This window comes from Eleginops maclovinus, chromosome 22 (genome assembly GCF_036324505.1).
Source record: "Eleginops maclovinus isolate JMC-PN-2008 ecotype Puerto Natales chromosome 22, JC_Emac_rtc_rv5, whole genome shotgun sequence".
Classification (NCBI taxonomy): domain Eukaryota; kingdom Metazoa; phylum Chordata; class Actinopteri; order Perciformes; family Eleginopidae; genus Eleginops; species Eleginops maclovinus.
In genome coordinates, this window is record NC_086370.1 from 11,590,468 (window position 1) to 11,612,134 (window position 21,667).

At 40.1% G+C, this 21,667-nt stretch overlaps 1 protein-coding gene across 10 annotated transcripts in view; it reads right to left on the reverse strand.

Moving 5' to 3' along the window:
- Positions 1-21,667, reverse strand: part of LOC134858721 (neurexin-1a-like) — a 221,679-nt gene that overhangs the window by 112,652 nt on the left and 87,360 nt on the right. For 9 of the 10 annotated variants that reach the window (XM_063874765.1, XM_063874764.1, XM_063874769.1 and 6 more), the window contains 7 exons: positions 20,980-21,363; positions 13,226-13,429; positions 11,000-11,026; positions 5,508-5,630; positions 4,611-4,992; positions 3,298-3,488; positions 2,421-2,594 (listed from right to left, as the gene is read on the reverse strand). In XM_063874765.1, the coding sequence (XP_063730835.1) occupies positions 2,421-2,594; positions 3,298-3,488; positions 4,611-4,992; positions 5,508-5,630; positions 11,000-11,026; positions 13,226-13,429; positions 20,980-21,363 (1,485 nt within the window). The remainder of the gene's footprint in view (positions 1-2,420; positions 2,595-3,297; positions 3,489-4,610; positions 4,993-5,507; positions 5,631-10,999; positions 11,027-13,225; positions 13,430-20,979; positions 21,364-21,667) is intronic. The other variant, XM_063874770.1, reaches the window with a different exon arrangement.

Here is a 21,667-nt window from a genome sequence, read left to right on the forward strand (position 1 = left end):
TCCTCCTCAAATACTCTGGTTTTGGAATCAGACTTGGCCACAGTGTTCTATCGCAAGAGTAGCTATGGTAACTGCTTAATAGTTGAAGTGTTTGCTGTAGCCCACTCATCGCTGAAAAAGGAAAAAAGTGAAATGCTGTACAGTGTCCCTTTGACAACAAGAAAAAAACGTTTACTCAATGATAACAAATTATTCTGATGTATTTGAATACATCTGTATTTATGGTGCGTCTAACTAGATTATAATTGTGTGATATGCCTGCTTACATTTTTTAAGGACGTAAAATCTCCTCTTAAATCTCTTTTCAACACACACTTTTAGAAACAGGGTGTGAATCACTCCATAAGTTGAGTCTTGATGTGCATCTTTGTTTATGGTGTATTGAGTTATACCCACTTTCCTCCTTTATTACGTTTTAGATTGCCGCATCGTTCGGTTTTATTTTTTGTAAAGCACTTTGAAAAACAGCTTTAAATAGGTGATATACCAATAAAGTGTATTATCATTATTATAGTATAACAACTTATTTCATACATCATAATGTGCCTAATGTGTCACATATGTAAAAAAAAACATTTGGGAGTCTTTGAGGCAACAGATGTGTGATGATACTGTTATGATGTTATTTTTACCATAGATCATACAGTATCTTTTAATTAAGTATTTATTTATCAGCATCAAAATTGATGGCCACTGTTATAAGATTTGCAGAATACTTTTAACTGTAAAATCTTTAAAGGCTAAAGTCTGTAGCTAAATAACGTTTTTACTCAAACAGACTGCCAACAACTGTAACAGTAATATGGCATTGGTAAACATGGGGCTTAGCAACAACAACGATTAATTTCATAATGAACATGACATTAAGTAGGAAAATCATGCAGGCGAAACATCGTTAGTAAGACTAAAAATAAGTCATGCAAAAGTATATTTTATATGTATAGTATGTAAAGAAAGAACACTAAAAAAGACAACAAACAAAATGTGAGTGTGAATCAAAACATGAGGCCTGGACTTTGATACAAGATGGCAATGACACTTGTATTCTTATGGGACAGAAACCCATTTCATTTGGTGGGTGAATACGAATTAGGCAGATATCTTGTTCAGGGGGAGGAAAGTGTGGAGGGAGAGAGTGAGGGGCAGGGAGGGGTATTGCAGATGCAAAGGGGGGAAGGACATCAGACTCTGTATCAAACAGAGAAAGCTATCTACCTTGCAAGTCAGCTTTCATCAATGCAACTTTTGTCAGCAAAATAATAGGAAAGGAAAAGGCAAAGTATACCAGCTGTTAGTCAAGCACCAAGACATCAGAGACGGAGTAACAGAAACACAGACTGTTGAGGCAGGAGAGACAGAGCGAGGAATGAGGCCGATGTCGGTCCTCAGAAAGAGCCAGAGGGGAAAATTGTATTGTATAATGCAGGCCGGATTAAGCCATGCTGTAATAGCAGTTCTCAAAATGGCAACATGAAAAAAGGCATGCAAGGTCATTATTATGGGAAGTATATATGCTTTGTCCGTTATTCTTAGTAGATTTACAGTAATAGAAACTGCATATTTCCTCATGAATAATCTGAGATTTCTCTGCTGTAGTCACAAACTATCAGCAAACATATGCAACCTTCTGTCTGGTGTACTGCAATTCAATAAATGCGTTATCATAGAAACCATTTTCCACTAAGAGGGACCATTGATACTGTGTGGCACAAAACCATAACAGCACGTTTGACGGGGCGCAACCTTTGATTACATTTGTAATGTGGCAACATGAAAAGATCAGAAGATGCCTACTTAATAGAGAAAAGGAGTGGATGAATTGTGAAATTGAACTAAGTGAGTGAAGTTGAAAAATAAATCAAATATTGTCTCTGGATGTGGTGCACACATTAGACTGGACAAATGATATTCATGCATGCAACAGAGGCTTCATACATAATTCAAAAGGATTGCTCCTGGCAAACTCTCAGATCCAGCGAGCATGCATAGAGCAAAACCGAATGGGGATAAAATGGGAAATAACACTGGCAGTACAAATATGGCAGAGAGAATAATCAGATTACGGCTAAGTGAAACAGAAATGATTGCCTGTGGAGGAGTGTCAGAGCTTGATGTATTCTAACAGAATACTAACACACTTTATGGATGTTAAACTATGTGCCACAGGTTGGCATTGTGGGTGTGCTTTGCAGTGTATGTGTGTCGGAAAAGTATGAGAATGAAAGTGCTTAGAAGCAATAAAGCACTGCATGATAGTTTAGAAATAATGAGGGTGAGGAAAGAAAGAGGATGATTAAATGGAATGTTTTTTAGGCACTGATCAATACTCAACGAATATAATTTAAACCTGATTCAATCTAGAACAAAAAAAAAAAAGTTTGAAACACCAAATAGTTGCCTCACTCGGCTGAGAGACTCACCTTCACATCCTCTCTCTATCTGACCCACGCAGTCCAGAGCGTCTGACATCAGGTCCGGGAGCCGCCCGTTCAGATCCACCGACGCCAGACAACCTTGGAAACCCTCCTTGGCATGCACCAGTTTGGGCAGCTCCTTGTACATCTCCTTAGCCACCCCGCCAATATAAAGGTTGCCTGTGCAGAAATACGACAATACTGACCCCTAGTGGTTACAAAACATGTTACCAAGCTCTCAATGTCGTGCTTGTTAATGTAAAAAGAACTAGAAGTCTAAATTATTTAACGGATTTCCCAACTAAAGACCTAATGATAACATTTGTATTGAACTTATTTCAGGCTAGTTTGATAAAATACCAACCATATGAAAAAGTGCAATAGGTTAATTAACCATGTTGCTTATAAATACAAATATATTTGTAAAAGGAGATTTAAATGTGATATCAATTATATATTTTTTTACATTTGCCATCTGCTTTGTACTGAGTCAACACATTTAATAATTACTACATTCCTCAAGGCAGCGCACTTATTATGCCTTTATCCTTCCAGAAAGAAAAGTTTTTATCTTGTTAATTCTTTCAGATAACTTTTATAAAATGTTGAGCCCAAATGGTCTTTTGTATGAACTCCCTGCTCCACACGCACACCATTAGTGCTGGCTGCTGAACAGATGGGGTTGAGATTTTAGCTCGAGGGTACCTGAGTGGTGGTAATGAGTGAGGGCCGAGCATTGCCTTTTCCCTCCACCCCTGCAGGCTTTATCCTGCTGGTGCAACCTTTCAGACACAAGTCTGCTCCTCTCACCTCTAGGCCACTGCTGCTCCAATTTAATGAAATCTGAAATATAAATCTATTTCAATTCTCAATGCCTACACACCCTTCAGGTCCAGGTTTTTGGCTCCTGAGGTAGTCTGCGTGGTGATCTTGGTATCAATCTTGACAGTGTGGAGGTTGTTGGTGTCCCTGGAGATGATGACATTGTGCCAGTGGTTGTCGTTCAGGGGCTTGTTCGAGTTGCCTTTGATCAAGTGGGCTCCATTTCCCAGGTCAGAAACATAGTGCAGGTAACTGGAAACAGATATTTAACAGCATGAGGCGATGCAGCCATGGACAGATATGTAAGACATGTTTCAAAATCCCCAATTATAAGTGTTGGGTTCCAGTTTCTTTCCTGACATATTTTTAATCCGGTGCTTAACAGACAGAATGCATAATAATATAACCAGAGTAATAAAATCAAGTAAAAAACTGCAATAAACAAGTGAAACTGGAGCAAGAGAGTTTGTTTCTGCTGATGCTGTGTGCCTGTGAGTTCAATTGTGCAGATATGAGAGTATCAGAAAGTGCAGCTGTCTGAGAAGCTTCTAAATAATTGGCAGGTTGGAGAATTAACAAAAGGTTGTGGGCTGTGCCGAACAAATTGGTCTTAAATGATTTGGTTTACAGGCAAATTATGATGTGCGTGCCCATTTTAATTAGAATGTATGCCTTTAAAGTTTAGCACATTGAATAATGCCTTAACTCCAGGCATTGGTTAAAAGAGGGTCATTCTATAGCTGCATTGCAGCAATAACAAATGTGCCCTAGTGAAGTCAATTCCCTTTTATGTTGGGTATTTGTTGTGCCTTCATGATTTAAAAGAACAGTAATAGCCGTCATCTCTTTAAGTAAATACTCTGGCATAGAGATGATAAGAAAACAATTGAAACTCCCATGGTCATGGCATGAAAAGCTGTCAAGACTTATAGACTGTTTGAAAACTGTCATAAAGTATGAAGAGCTTCATCATTAAAGTTAAAGCACATTCTTATGGACATTCTTACATAAACTTCTTGCTACGCTAACATCTAACTAATTCAACAGTCTAAGTCATTGCTGATGTCTAAACCAGGTTCAGGTAAGTCTTCAAAGAGAAGAGCCGTGTAGTTACTGTGCAGCTCCCTGATCTGAAACAAAGACAAGCAAGGCACACACACAGAAACTAAGCACAATTATGAATTCCCCTGGAAACATAAATCTCACAGCAGGTTGCCACAAAGAACAATGACTCCAAAATTACTCCAAAATGAAATGCACAGTAAAATGTTTAAAGGAACAAAATATCTTATGGTTAGTTGATAATGCCCTTGAAGATTAACCAAACGTGAATGTGACTAAATGTAAATACAGTTGGTTTTTGCCTCCACTTACCCTTTGACCAGCTCCACCACGATGAAGTCGTTCCCGTCCCCGCTGTTAAACAGGACGAGGCCGTCGGAGGAGGTGGTTTTGAACTGAAAGAAAAGGTGCATGGAGTAGTAGGCCTGCAGAGTAGTGAGGGTCACATAGCTGGAGCGCGACTTGAAGGTGACGGGGTCGGCGATGATGTTCTTGAAGCCAATCATGGCATTGAGCTCACAGTAATCAATGTCACCGTTTTTACAGAGGTCTATGTAGGCCATGCCGTTAAAGGAGAGGCTCTGGAGGTGGCCAATAAAGTTGGACGGCACCATGGACATGAAGCGCTTCTCCGTCACAATGCCCGTCTCAATGTTGTGGAACTCCAGCTGGGTGTGGTCCCCCGCCATTTGACCTTTATTCAGCGGAGGAAAGAAGGGAGGAAAGGAGGGATACAGGGTGTTATTGGGGATATGTGACAATTAAACTTTTTTCAAATCTTCTTTGCAGACAAGTACAAAACAGAACAGTTCATTGTCTCTTACTAAAAATAATGTTTCTAATAAAGACAAACAAGGCCCCTACAGACAGTGAATCTACATAGTTCTGCTGTAAAATGAGCCGGATGAGACTTATTACCAAACTTTGCAGAAGATGTTAATTTAACCTAATTCTGTTAGAGGATACGGTTTGAGAATTGCCTTGTGAATTTCCTGTGAATAAACGGCAACCAAAATGCACATTTAGTCCAAAATGGATAAGGGAGCATCAATAATGAAGTAAAACAAAGGATAACAGCACCGTACATAGCACAGTATTTGTAGGGAATACATTACAACAGTGTTTGTCTTACCTACAGAAAAAACAAATGTTATGGGTAATTAAGGATTAAAGGAAAATTCTGTCATAGGAGCTGAGGGTGAGAAGTACCTTCCACAGGCTGCAGATCATCCACGGTCAGTTTCAAACTCTTGCCCCTCCTGAACACACGCACTGTGTGCCACTCATTATCGTTCACATTCTGACCCGCAAAAATAGTCTCTGGACCTTTGCCTGCGGGACAGTCCAAACAGTGGTTAACAGACATTCATGCATACAAATCATGTACATTACAGACAGGCTGAGAGACAGAAAGGTGGGGTCGAAAGTGAGGCAGAGAGTATAAGTTAAGTTGTTTGACAGAAGCAGAAAACATTAAGGTAAACATAGTTAATGGTCCATAAAATACATCATTCTGACTTGCATTTGCTGTACTGGTCGCACCATTAGATAGGGCATCACATTTCTGAATTTTCACTGAACAACTTTTTCCTCAAACCAAGAGGAGGGAGGCCCTAATCAGGATGTCATATTATAATTATCAATATCCACACTCACGGTTTTCTGTAAATATATAGTGTCTAATGAAACAGGGGATACTGAGTATTTTCATCATAGCTGGTCTCTGATTTCTTCCTTCCTTTGATGTCACTAGGTGGCAGTATTTAACTACCAAAAGGATACTACTGAGAAAGGAACTAAACAATCGAGCGTCACACTCCATCTTGTTTATCTACGACAGTGCAACCCAGTATTTGATTTCTCTCATGCCAACCGCATGACATGGAATAGAGATAAGGAAATAAATACTTGCATAATGGGAGCAATGTCCTTGGTGGTGAAAGAACCCATTAAAAGCAAAACAGACAGGCCATTGTCCCTGGAAATCCGGTAATGCAGAAAACAGGAAATACAGAATGTGATTTTCATCAGCACCCTTGAAAATAAATGGGTGTTTTGGAAGAAGCAGCTGTTAGGAGGTAGCCTATATCGTCAGTAACCAAAACTGCACAAAGTCTGATGCACAAGTTAAATCCATAACTTATACCAAACGACCATTTAACTATACAATATAAATAATAATATATACCTCTGAGTCCTTCATTGACTCCTGAAAACAGCTATACACTTTGCATAAAGTGTGTCAATGACAGAGGGCAGTAATAGAGATGGCAAACAGGATCAAGGTGCCAAATCCTCAAGGAGAGGTAATCAGATTTAGAATCACAGATAAATCAGAGCAACAGCGCCAAATCTATGTTCTCATCAGCAGAAACTAAAAGAAATGATCTCCCCGAAGATACGCTCTGCATTTAGAAATCCCAACATTGGTCCAATTGGGGCAGCACATTATTTTTTCATGCAGCCCCCCTACGTCTTGGAGCATCTTCAAATTGCAATATATCTCTGATGTTCCCCTGATGTGCACACATAACCAAACCCTAACCCTAACCCTAACCCCAACCAATAAGGATGGGCCACTGAGGGTTTTAAAATCCCCAGGTCTCTGCATACCTTGCCCACAGCAGGGAGTATTTCAGATGGGTGCCTTCTTCATTACCCTGCACCCATTTATGGCTATTTATTTCCTCCTTTTCTGCTATCTTCAAAGACTCGATGCAATGTGTATGCAAATCTGAGGGTGCCAAAGCACTGGGACACACTCAATCTCAGAGGCACAGTTCTGCTTTGTAAGCACTAAGCACTAACACCGGGGCAGGATTGAAACCAGACGACTGGCGAGGGATTAAGGGGGAGAGATATGAAATAATGGGATGGAGTTGGACTTGAAAGCATGCTTGATCTTTGCCTTCCATCATCCTGTTCTTGTTGCTTTCCAAGGAGGAAAGAAAGGAGAGGGGGAAAAGAGGTCAATCGTATTAAAAGGAGCACATTGGTGCACAACATCAACCACTGTAGGGTTTACAGTCTGTGGTCCAAACAGCCAGCTGCTGCTCAGACATTAAGGTCCTTCAGACCACTGTCTTCCGCGTCCAGCCCTTTCTGCTGCCCTCACTGATGGTGATCTATCTGCCGTGATGGATCTACAGTGATCCCTCCATGCTTCATTGACTTTGAGCCCAAGGGAACAGTGGAGAAGTGTGGCACAGGGCAGCATGAGAAGATGTGATTATCCAGTCAATCAGCTCTGGCTGGCTGGATGACAGGCCAGATACTGGTGTTGCCTGCCCAGACACTGTGACTCACCCAGGTGGAAGGGAGAGGGACTCACTGACCAAGCAGCAGGACACTACTGCTGGATTACCGTCAACACAGATATCAGAGCCCAGCGCACATGGCAAGGAAAGCATAAGCAGGCTACAATATGAGCCGACCTGCTGGTCTAATCAATGCTTTGCTAACTATTAAGCCATTGTTTGGGCAAGCAGAGGTTAAATAGTGCTGAAACAATAAATGACAATCAATAATAATCAGCAGTTTGTGTCCATTTACATTTATATGTCTATAGACCAAGACTGCTCAATACTAAATATGTTGGAATGGTTTTTTGAACACAGCTCGATTTAACTGCCTTCACACTAGGATTACTGTATATTTTAGCAATAACTGCATAACGGTGTCATGATAACTACCTGCTGCCTGACAGGTCTCTCAGCCTGCTGGCGCTTTGGGGGATGTCAGCGTTTATTCCCAGCTTTTAATTTCAGCAGCTGATGTTTGTTACAGGGACCACTGAGCCAACATGTTGGCCTCTTTATCTAGTTAATTCAGTGCAACCATAAAGAACATCCACATAATTGCTCTTTCATTTTAAGCACCACACTGTTCTTTCTCCTCACTTGGTACTCCAGTTGGCTGTTTATCTTTGTTCAAACTTTTACAGGTTGATGCTTTTGTCTGTAGAATTTGTTACATATCTGATACTGTTTTTATTTTCTGTGGGGAAGGGTGAAGTGGGGTCCAGACTAAATATAAATAAATGCATCTTATTTCCCTTATCCTGTTAATTTACTTATGGTCACTAACTACCTTACTGATATAGGTGACATACTCACATTCATGTATCACCTAAATAACATCAAATCAATACGTGTGCTCAACATAGTCACAGCATTTTAGCAATGCACTTAAAAATAGTAAACATGTTGACAAGAGCTTGCAACAAATAATACTAGTCGTAAAATGGGAGTCCTTAAACAAGCATTATTGTGTGCAACAAAGCTGTTGCAATTAATAATCAAGAGTAATTATTTCAGCCGATCAGGCAGCAGGTACACATATCTCAGCCCCTAAGCATCGTCCCCTTGAATTCATCTATTGTTTTCTCACGTAAACGCAGGTTAAATATCCACGGAAAATAATCTCCTGCACCCCTTTCACACTAAATAAGTCAAAAACTAAACTTTGATGTGCCGAAAGATCAATCATGAGAGAAAAAATGCCTAGAGATGTTACCAAAGGTCATCGAGAGACTAATTACATAAAGCTGCCCTGATGGCTACACTGTAAATGATGGTTATACTGCAGTTCAATCTAATGAATAATATAAGGGCCAGAATGTCCCACGAAAAGAAAAAAAAAAAGCCAAGCGGTCACAAGATATTTTTAGTACATATTTTAAGTTTGTTGTCACTCAGTCCCTGTTAACAGTGTTTGAGTTGAAGTGGCAGTGTTTTCTTCAGACAGCTCTGGGCAGCCCCAGGGAGCCTTGGTTCTCTAATTGACAGTGATGTGTTCTTTGAGTCGGTGCTGAAATTCTTCAGCCACCAAGTTGTCCGGAGCTGCAGCGCCTGACAAGACACATTAATTAACACTGAGAAAAAAAAAGAGGATAAAAATAAGACGGGGGAAAATAATAACCTATATAAAAGTATTAAGTACTTCATAAGTGGAAATGCACTGGCTCAACAGTTCTTAGAACTTCAATTAAACATTTTCTTATGAAACAATTAGGTCTGGATGTTTTAAAGGAAGGCCTGCTGTTTTATGTTTTATTTCCTTCTTTAATTAACTGAAACATTAGTTTTCCCTAATGCATTATATTAATGAACTCATAACACTTTACTTTGAATGTTAGGTTAGCCATGTGTGGAAACAATATGTAGTATTCTATATTTCTGTCAATCTACAAAACATCTTTTAATTCTGATATTTTAACAGTATGGCAAAGTATCTTGTATTTTAATGAGGAAAAAAGGGACTTCACTTATAACTCAACATCCTAAATATTCGTCATTTTCTACATTTTGACGTCTTTACCTTCAACAAGTAACAGTTTATATAACTGCCTCTAAATGGAATTGGAAAAATAAAGAACTGAAGATGGAAACAAACGACCTGGAACATATTAGTACAACAATAACTGGAGTCCATATATGCGCTGATAACGCCTCCGTACCATTCTCATAAACCAAGAATGACCTTTTAAAGCTTTGGATGGGGGAATTATAGCTCAGAGCTTTCTGTTTGCATACACAAACAAGGGATGCAATCCAAGACGCATGAACAATGCTATTTAGCATTTAGAAAGGTGTTAAGAAGGGCTGGCTCACAGAAGCATGTCTAGAGGTCACATCATGTGATTCTGTGCGGAGGTGTTTGTTGCGCAAGTCTCCGCTTCTCATCAGGGAGTGACCTTCAAATAATGTAACACTCCACACACAAACAGATCCAACACTTGTGTTTTCAGAGAGAACTGTGTCCTTATTTATACTAGGGGACTCTGGCACTTTTATTATAGAGCTTAAACTGTCTGATTTCAGCCTGTATTTATTGATACCGGGAGTATGTCTGTCACTACAGAATAATTAAACAGGAAGAGGGCTCACGTATTATGACTCCAGAGGTAATTATTAATTCATCACTGTTCCTGAATAATAAATGTCGGGTTTTTTACCTCCCAAAATATTGCAATGTAACCTCTGTGACACACACACACACACACACACACACACACACACACACACACACAATCACAACAAGATCTATCCTCTCTCTCCTCCCTCCCTCTTCATCCGCTTCTTTCTGCTCTGTGAGGCAGGTTAATGAGAATAATAAAATCACACTCTGTATTTCCTCTTTGCCTTGAATGGCCTCATCAATTTACAACTGGCGTGAAATACTGAAGTAGAAAAAAAAGAGAAAGCGTTTCTAGGGGGAGACGAGGAAATCATGCATGTCTAAAACACCTGCACTCCCAAAGCATGCGTTTTATTCCAGCCTAAACTCATGAGTGAAATGGATTGTTAATTAGAAACAACTCAGTGTGTATCATCACAGCTGACTGCCATGTTTGAGTTTGTCATTAATTCAAGCCTCCCTCCATCTCCTCTCTACTGCTCATCATTCTGTTGGACAGCTGATGCACACAACACCAACCGCAATTCCTTATGCTCCGGTAGCCTTTGGACTCAGCATGATAAAATGTAACATCTATGTAAACGCAAACTGCAAGTCAGACATGTTTCAGCGCACATCAGAATTCCCATTTTCATAGCTTTTGGATTGTTTAATGTCAGTATCATATTAAAATGGCTTCAATTGTAAACATGATCGTAAAAAAAGACTTCCAGAAAATAAAACATGACTATCTTGAAACAGCAAGAGTTAGAGAAGAATAAGAAAGGTGAACAGTAACTTACTGGAGGTACAGTTAATCCTGATACAATCTAGACGGGGAAGAATAGATGAGAGATAAATTCATCTTTCAATGTTACAGCTGCAGACATGATTAAAGCATACAGTCCACCCCTCTGGGGACACACACACGGACACTGTCCTTCCTCTGATGCTCTCACCCCTGGCCCCGAGCTGCAGCGAGCTGGTAAAAGCTCTTCAGTGGAGCAGTGCCAGAGGAGCACAGCATGGTTTACACTAGAGTACACGTTCCAGCAATGAAGAACAGAAAGTGCAGAAAACTGAGGTTATGTTCATGACATTGTTTGTATTAATTGTATTCCAATAGCCAGATTCAAGGTTTAACATGTTGCAGGCTGGGAGATTTCTGTTTAAAGGATGAGATCTTCTATACAGTATGAGAGCATCAGATTTTGGTCAGGGTCAGACAGGGCCAGGAGGAAGCGTTTCCCTTTCAGGCTACATTTCTGACCTTTTACTACACTACACAAATATTTACATTAAAAACAAATATGACATGTCTACATTTGACTACTGAACATATTTAAAGTAGCTCAAATTAACTCAACCAGAATTAAAATAATGCTTACATGGTTATGCTACAATATTCAGCTGTTTGACTTTAGATAATTTTTGCATATTATACTTATTTAATCTTTTATGTATAGGTAACATTTGAAGAAAATCATTTTACTTATAACTTAGTACTTTACCAATTGGGTATTGTTACTTTTATGCAAATGTATGATCTGATAATGTTTCCATATAACTTCTCAACAGTATATAATGTAGATGCAATTTAGCTCCATCACAACAATTTAAAAATGCTAATTCTTCAGTTACAATAATATATGATAATAATAATAATAATAATAATAATAATAATAATAATAATAATAATAATAATAATAATAATAATAATAATAATAATAATAATAATAATAATAATAATAATAATAATATATACTTTAAGTAAAATAACATATAACTTCCACAAGGGAAAATTAGTAGAAGCAGCACTATTATTGTCAATACAATAACAGACTAAACTTCTAGGATATAACAATGCAATCTTTACTGCCAGTTTTTCTTTTTCCTTTTACCCCTCTGTTTCCTAAGGCTTAGCTCATCTTGTGCTCTGAGAAAGGTGACCCAGATCGAGCTCCCCTCCTTCCCGTTTGGCCCTGCCTGTCGTGTGTTGTCAACCACAGCAGAAAAGTGGTCGCAAACAGCCAGAGACCAACACTAGCCTACCCTAACAGGGAATGCTCTGTTTTTTGTTTAAGGAGAGACGGAGAAGACAGGCTTCAACGGCTGATGACTCGGGACAAACTCAACTCTTAAATGTGTCAAATATAAGTCAAAAGGAAAACAAAACATGGTGGCCTGTTGTTTTCATCAGAGGGCATCCCTTTGAAGTCCCAGTGATTTGACTTGTCAGCCCTGTCAGTGTGTGGCGCTGTTGTCTTCCAGGGCGGGACACATGCTTCCTTGTGTTTGACAGCAGACACAGACTGTCTACTTTGTATGCACAGCTAAACGGCACCGCTTAGGAAGCCCATTTCTGTTTAGCCAGTGGAAAGGAGAAATAGATGGCTATCATTTGTGCGGCATTGCTCTGTTTGAGAGATATCAAACCTTTACAGGCATCATTGGATTCTTTCCTGAGCAAATAAGGACACATATACACAGTCGCACTGACTCTTATATTTTCTCCTCTATTTCTTCTTTTAGCAATGGGCAAGTGTGCTCATTTATCAGACAGTTGCTCATTTCTGTGAATTTGGTGCATAAGGTAAACACATGATTGCAGGGCATTGATTGGCCTCAACTCACAAATATTGGCTGACTGATATCAGTTAACAAACTAAGAAAAAGGACTCTTTATATTACACATTTTTAGAATTATTAGCTCTCAAAGAATTATGAAATTAAACAAGAAAAGAAAAGAGCACTGTAAAGGCACTTTCCTACAGCAATACACGTGTTCGGATGCTGATCGGAGGTTAGCTGATGGATTGGGCAGCGAGCATTCCCTGCTGGGCAACGACATCTGTGTGCTCAACTGGCAGTGAGCGGAGAGCCGCAGACTTTTGCCATTGAAAGTCTTTACACCTCCTCCTTCTTTTCTAAACATGTATATGGTGTCTGTGTGAGTGGGTGTGGGAGAGAGTGTGTATGTGACATATGGTGATTTTGCTGCTGCGGTCGGTGTATGTCCGAGGCGTTACCTAAGTTGACAGTCAGGCGGACCCGGCCGCTCTCCAGCTCCAGACGCAGGGTGTCAGCGGAGTCCTGAGATGTGGTGGCTATTAGGATGCCATAGGCTCGCTGGGATCGGAAGCGCAGAGACACGTCTTCGGCTTCTGTGTGCATCACCACTGGCAGCTGGACCTTCATAAACTTGCTGCCGTCGTAGCTGAGGATGGTCGCCTCTGCAGAGAGAATGAGGAGGAAAACAACATGAGCCATAGCAGTAAAATGGAGTGTAGCAGTTTTACGGTGCACCAAACTCCATCAATGTCAGTTCAGCTTTCAATGAGTTCCTTTTGGAGATAATTTAATGATCATTTTGGGCTAATCTGGCCGTTTTCAAGCTACTTCTTTTGATTTTTTGATTTGTCTTACTAAATCCCATTAAGATGACATTAGCATGTCAATGTTTGGTATCTTTGGCTTTTTTTTTGGGACAACGTCACATATATCCTGATAGTTATTTTTTTTCATTTCGACATACTATATGAACATTTTGGACCCAAAATCACACCAAAAAAAAACGGATTTTGAAAATGATATTATTTTTGATATAGGTAACACAAACATGCACAACTAAACATTTTGAAAGCTGGACTTCTATACAGGGGATGTCACTATGATAATGTAAAAGTTTGATTGAGGTATCATGAACCTATATACACATTTTATGAACAAATAGCAGGTGCATCCATAGGCGTTTTTCACTCATTACTCAAAGTTCTGTCAACCATGATTGTAAAGTACTGTATCTTCAAAACTGTAAACCTATCTAGCTATATCTATAATTCTTAATGTTTGTCTGTCACTTTTCTTTAATCACTGTTTCTCTTCGTCTCCCTTGACTTTAATATTAAGTCAAAGATGTACATTTAATGTGGAGATATTAAATACATATTCAAATGCAGCTATGTAATATATAGGGCTTCCCCATCTTGATTCATTAGTTGGCTTTTTGTATGAATGATAGAGGAATTACGTTTTGCAGATCAGTCAGTTAAATAGTATTACCCATTATTCAAGAAAAATGTTATGAATGTTAACCGACTCCGAATCTCTTTAGTCAAAGAAACCCCTTGAGGTCAAACACTCAGTGAGAAATCTTATTGTGTGTCTGTTGGAAAAATGCCCTGACTGACTACTGCAGTACAAGCTTTGCAGCAACAAACCTAGCAGCCTGCACTGACATGGCATCCAGCATTCAGTTATTCATGATAATGAAGTTGACAAACACAGAGATGACTACAGGCTTCCAGGAGTGTCTGTGGGTGAGTTTCTGAGAGCTACAGTTTGTTAGAGAAGAAAATTCTGTCTCACTGAGTCATTCTGACCGCTGATGGATCCAAACACTAAGCTACTCAAATTACTGAAGACAATATAAAGAAATCAATGGGTAAACTCTGAAATGCTGTGTACAGATTTGTCATCCAAGAGCAGTTTGTATAGGACTGGCCACATGTCTAGCATTCCATTACACCATGTACTACAGCTGACAGCTACCCAATCTCCCTCCAAAGTCTGAGTCCTGTCTTCTCTGGGCCAATTTAGTAGGTGGCATCCATCCAACTAAAATGAAAAGAGTCTCCATATATATACACACACACTGTATATAGGTCTGTACTCCCCAGTTTCTATATAGCTGTTCTTCACCTCACACATGGCGGGTGTATCGCTGAGGAGCCAAGGAAGTGCAGTATCGAATGTGAAGTTGTTAGGAAAGGGCCTTCCAATGAAATGGTTACATCATCAAGAGCACTGCTAAACAGGAAACTACTGTGTGAGATTGTAGACAGTTACATCCTAGGATAATAGTAAAAAGACATTGAAACATAAATACAATCCAATAAAATCTCACTGCAAATGAAATAAATAGGAAACTCCCATCAATACAAAGTACCAAAGTTAATAATGTTTACAAGAGAACAGGAGGCCTTGAATCTGCAATTTGTATCTGCAATCTCGTTGGGACAAACTACAAAAGGGACAAATTGATATTGACTGAGCAAAAAAAAAAAAAAAGTGAAAGAATTGTAATAGCCTGTGGACCCTGAATATTGAGCTTCTGCTCAGGGTGACTGCATTTACTCAAAGCATTAGGCAGCCATCTGGAGAAATGCAAGGAAGATTGTTTAACGCTGGCAGGGGGTTGTAACAGCATTTCCGGTAGTGTAACTAAACCGTAACCCAATAACAGAGCCATTACTGCGGCTGTAGTGCTGAGACAGATAGAAGCCAAGTTGGAGAGATGGGAGATGGAGGGTGGAGGGGGCTATGGAGTACAAATGTACACACACCACCTCATCACCACTTCCTCACCACACAGAGCCAATGTCACATCCATCCCCCGGGTTGACTCCGTCACATTCCTCACCCAAATTCAATTTCTCCACGCCCTCTGGGGTATGCTGCAGATGACAGGGGTGTGTGACAAACGAGTTTTCACTGCTAAACTGTCTGCTTCCTGCCAGGCAGCTAAAGCAAAGAGCTGCATTTAGACACTGTTAGCAGATGCCAGCAAAAACGGAGCTCCTAATACTTGAAAAATGTTTGTCAGTGTAATATTGGCTAGTACTTAAACCATGTGAAAGCAGTTTCTCAACGTATTCTTGATCTATTATTGATAACTATGGTTAATAATGTAAACATACAGACAGTAAGTGTTTGTTGTTCCGGTGTATGTTTCCGCTGGGAAGATGAGCCGTGAAACGTATTGATGCTATAAACCGTGATTGACAGTTCAGAGTGCTGCACTGTTTAAATCTGGACTTTTTTTCTTTTTTTTTCAGACCGGATCAAATTATTCACCACTATGGTACATATTTAATATAAGATGTCACCTCTGCTAAAGTTCATATAAGAGACTGTTCAAAATTCAGTAAATAAGGAAAGTCAGAATAAAGATTGAAATGGGGATGACGTGGAGGAATCATTAATGCAAAGTGAGCACCTGTCAAAAATCCAATCCTGGAAGCCCAGTCATTTTTAATGGCACCCTCGTATTTAATATCCGAATAAATTGAGAGGACTGAAGCTGGAGCTTCTGTCTGAGATAAGCCAACGGGAGGCTGTCAGAGGGGAGATTGGAGCCCACCAACACTAAACCAACCAAACATGTTATGTCTTATAAAGCATAAGACAACACAGTTTTCTGATTTTTAAAAGAAACACGAGCGATTGGGTTGGGGGGGCCCACTCTCAGAGAAGTGAAGCATGAGGCTCTTCTAATGAGTGGGAGTTATGGCAGCCTGGAACACAGTCCTCCCTCCTTTCTCCCTGAGGAGAGGAGGCTTTGCAGGAAGGAAGAGCTGTCAGCTGCATGTCACAGGATTGTGAAGCCCACAGGATCAGGGCGCAAGGCCCAATTCAAAATTTGCCGGAAAACACCTGCCTAAGGGCTTTTGGAAAATGTTTTCATGGCTCTGAGATATCATAAATAATTCAAAGCTGCTCATATCTTCTTCAGCGCAGCTTTTGAGTAGTTTGTATATACAATCCAAATAATAGACTCACTGGTATTAAACGTGTGAAAACAACCTGCCAGCTGTGTGGATTTCCAAAGGGAAACTATTCTCTACTCAGAGAGAAACAACATCAATACAGGCCAACTTCACATCTGCTGCCCTGTGACCATATGGCCCCTTTATTAGGGCCACGAAATGAGAGCAAAGTTAGAAAATAGATCAGAGTGTCCACTGGAGTAGTGCTATGTGCAACTTCAGCTGGTGCTCTCACGAATACATGTGAGTGCCAAGATGGTAAAGATTTAGTGTGTGAGAATTAGGTTTTTCAGCCCATTGAGAGTGTTAAAAGGAGCATTACCTCCAGGTTTATTGATTTGCAAGTCAAGCTTCAGTCTTACCTGTGCTATAAAAGATTCTCAACATGCCAATTATAACAAGTTGTAGAAATCAGTAATAAAGCCCTAATCTGCAGCTTATACACAGTGTATACTTTGACAAAGAAAGTAATATACTTTGACAAAGTAAGTAAAAGTTACTTTGGGTTTGTGTACATCAAAAATGTGACTGTTGCTTCACAACGCACGCTTAAATTCCCAGAAAATCAGGCCTCTCCAGTTCATCAAACAGTCCCATTTTCTGTGTTGTTCAACTAATTTTCTGCACCTCTGTGTACATCACTTATGGCACGAGACAACCAGTTTTTTCAAATGTTAAACTACAGCTCTGGAAAAAATTAAGAGACAACTGCAGCATTATCAGTTTCTCTTGCTTTCCTATTTATAGGTATGCTTTTGAGTTACATTTTTCCATATTGTATCCAACATTTCTCCATGTTAGAATTCAACAGACACTAGAATGGCTGCTTTACATGTAGAGATAAAGATTTAAGAAACATTTGGAGTGGTCTCTTAATTTTTTCCAGAGCTATATATTAAAGAATGGTTACAGTGTGCGGACAAAAAGCATGGCTAAAACCTCTTGTAATGCTTAACTCAGCCATAATACCCTTTGAGGGCATTATTATGCAATAACGTTCTGCACAAGACTTATCTAACATGCAAAGTCAGCAAGTTGTATGTGTGTCTAGCACATGTGGTGTACAGTTACTTGTGTATTGACATGTATATAAATCTTCAGCATCTATCTATATTCAATGTAGCTATCTGTAAGTACATCCATCTGCAGCAGCAGACTCTATGCATGTGATATATGTAATGCAGCTGCTGTCAGTGCAGGAATCCAGCATGTCATCTCTCATTAGGGAATACGTGCATGTGCTGCAACGCACCTATTACACCATCTGGGAGGCTGCCTTAGCCTCACACTGCAAGACTAATATTTGGGCTAATTAGCAACTTGAGGAACAATGAAGGGGAAGACATTTGGGATGCAAGGGGGAAAATTGCTTTGTATGCTTAATTAAAATCTCTCAATATAGGATGAGTAGCTCGCTGGTTCACTATCGGAACTCCACCTCCTGTTACTTCCACTCGTTGTTTTCCTCCTCCTCCGCCATATGCAGTAGCTGTATTTTGCCACGGGGTGGTACACCATGCATGGATAAGTGAGAGCTGGGGTAATTCTTTTGACAGCTCTTCGGCCTGCTGGTGCCTGCTTCATCCTACCAGCGCAGAGGCAATCTGGAGCCATCAAAACAAGTGGAAACAAGCCAGGGCCCATCCTCTATACCACTGCTCCCACTCACACTCTTAGATGCTGGTCTCATACATAGATACTCACATTCAGAAACCCAGTTTTGGACAGAGGAGCTAAGACGCCTTAAGACGCTTGAGTGTTACGAGGGAGGAAAAGGGGTCAAAGTAGCAGAACTTTGTAAAATGCAGGTAGTTTCAAAACAGAGCTGCAAGTGTTCTGCTTTTGTTTTCAGATGTAGTCAAAATGATTATATCTTTCTGAATCCAAAACATTGAATTGAAACGATGCCCACTCCACCTCCCTCATGTACTGTGCCCTAATTCCTGTCAACTCATTAGCAAGACTGAAAGTGCAGTGGGGAGAACGAAAGTCAGGCCTAACTGACACATTTATCAGAAATCAGCTTATCTTTTGGTGTACCACAAACAGGAGATCTTTCCAGTGTGTGCTTTAGTTGTACTTTGCTTCCATTTGACTCAGGAGATGTCTATCAGCATTCAGCCGTATCATTAGCGTCTCAGCCAGACATTTTTTACATCCTAATTACAGGATATTTAGGCAACACCATTTTATAAGGTGAGTGACTTGAGCACAGAGGAGAGGCACAAGCATAAGATGAGACATGTAACTGCGTGGGATGTGTTACATTCAAACAGGCGTTCATTTTTTCCCGATGAGAGAACCTGTTCCTGCTGCGTTCCCTGTGCAGATGCATCACGCTGTGATAACAGTGTGACATGCTTGGGTTCCTTTCGACATTTGCCTTGATTATGCATATGTTAACAGTTTTTTGCTCATCTGCTGCTTGAGCTATATTTGCAATGAAGAAGCATGACGTCTGCTGAATCTTTACAGTTTGTCACAACAACCCTAGCATAAAAGGCACCTATACGGATATATTACAAACAATGTATTATTCAAGGGTTACATTTTTGTCAATGATATATTCATTGTAAATTGACTGTATAAAGTAGCTTTACATATAGTCAATATCCCCTTTGGCAGATGTGATTGGTTATTATAAATGAATGAACAGCAAATGAAAATGGTAACAAGCCACTCCTCCGTGATTGTGTCGAAAATGTATTTTAAAAACATTTGAAAAAAGCTCTGATTAAGTAAATTAGTCTTAAATCCCTGAAAATAATTGCCTAAAAGCAGACTATATGAGCAATTGAAGGATTTTGCTTGCTCATGGAGCTGGCTGTGGTATTAATCCGGTTAGCTTTTAATCAAACGGGTCAGGGGGCAATCCTCTGGTCAAAAAGTTCAACAAGCTAATGCTGAAAATGCAGAAACGCAGGATGTTGAGCTTTGCATTAGTGCACACAGAAATGTCCTTATGACTTGTTGGTTTACATCTACATAACAGATATGGTGTAATCATTTTTGATTTATCAAAATAGAAATGCAGTAAAAGAACATGCTGCAGAGTGCTACGGATGCTCTCATGGGTAACTTCAGTCAAATGTCTACTGTTACAGTAGTCCTTTACACATCCACAACCAAATATTGGATATAACGCCATAAGTTATAACTCTTAACAACATGAAATACTACTGAAGAACGGAGATTTTATTTGTATTATCAGCAGCTTCAAAAACTGCGGTTTTCAAGTAATAAACTAGTGCAGAGTTAGGTTTGCTCCAGCTGAGACATGGAGCTATAAGAGTTCGCCATGTGACACTTACTTCTCCTATTTCTCTTCTCTGGAGGATGGAGGGATAAGTATTCTGCACCAGGTCTGGTCATGAGCGAGTGGTTTGATGAGCCAAATGGTTAGCAGAAGACAGCCAATTTACAGGCCAGTGTGCATGGTGGACGTGACCAGCAGTGTCTCAGTGGTGCATCAGTCACCTGCCACTCAACATAGTCTAACATCAGGCAGTCAACACTACGCATCCTGACTCATTCTGTCTGCCTCTCTGTGGCTGTCTGTGTCCACATGAACACTTTCTTTCCTGACTGGTATTACTTTCACTTTGCAGCTTGATAGCTGCTGATGTTCAACTATCAGGCTAGATGAAATACCTCCTGCCTCCTCCATTTATCTGGAAAATGATGTTCACATGAACTAGGAATGTTAAATCTAACAGTGAATTCCTGCATTCCCGACGCATTTTAAGTCTGACCACAATTTCAATTATTATCAATGTATCCAGCAGGCGCACCGTACAGCGAGCAGCTGCTCTGCTCTGCTGCTCATCCACTCAATTGTTAGGACCTTGCTTTACGCTCGACTAACAAACAACGTCACATACACACAAAATGAACTTACACCCAGCCTTGGCCATTTTCACACCATAGCACCATGACGATCAGAACTTGTGAGCTTTTAAGTGGTTCTCTTCATCATCTCTATATCGCTAGAGGCGATAAGTGAGATGACCCACTGAAAAGACCACCTGCAGGTCTCAGAAACTCCCTTCATTAAAAACATATCAAAGAGAATTTAAGTATTGTGGTTGTCTTTGATATCAAATATATTCAACTTTTTACATTGAAATACCTACGAACATTAGGACGTCAACATTTCACACTGGTAAATCCAGGCTATGCCTACTAGACAGATGACATGCTTCAAATCAGCTTTCTACACAAAAACAAAGTCCTACCTCTTTCACAGGAGCGTCCCAGGTATCCAGTCCCAGAGCAGTCGCACACATAGCGGTTCCAGCCCTCTCTACAGACGCCGTTGTTTTGACATGGGTTGCTCAAACACTGTTTTGGAGGCTCCTTGGAGCAGGAGGGCTTGACCCCGGCAGCCTTTTGGATCTCAGCCAGGCGCCGGACATCCTTACTCTGTCCGTCAATGAATAGATCCCGGATGCAGCCCACGTAGCCGTAGTTCAGTAGTGCTGTCCACACCTCAGTGGGGAACACCAGCCCCATTTTGTTCTCTGGCAGACCCCCGAGGTAGAGATTCTCGTCCAAGTCCAGGATCTCACTTTCTCCAGGGGCTGTGTAGGCAGTACGGAGGGTGTTGATAGAAATGGTACCTAAAGAAATGAGAAACATGTGCATATGTTTATTTCATTTTTCTTTTTTTAACAACCCTTTCGGTAATTCACCCCATTAACACATTATAACCCCGAGTGACGGGTAGAAGCTAAAAAACACTATCTGCTCTGCAGTAACACAAACATGTATAGAAGGCCAAATTAAAGATGGTTTGATGAAGAAATTAGCTTAATTGGTGTTATCCATCTGGACAAGGTCGGGATTTTCTTCATTTACAATGACTGATGAGTGTTGATAAGACACATTAATCATGGGACAGCTAGTCTATTAGTAGCTTAATCT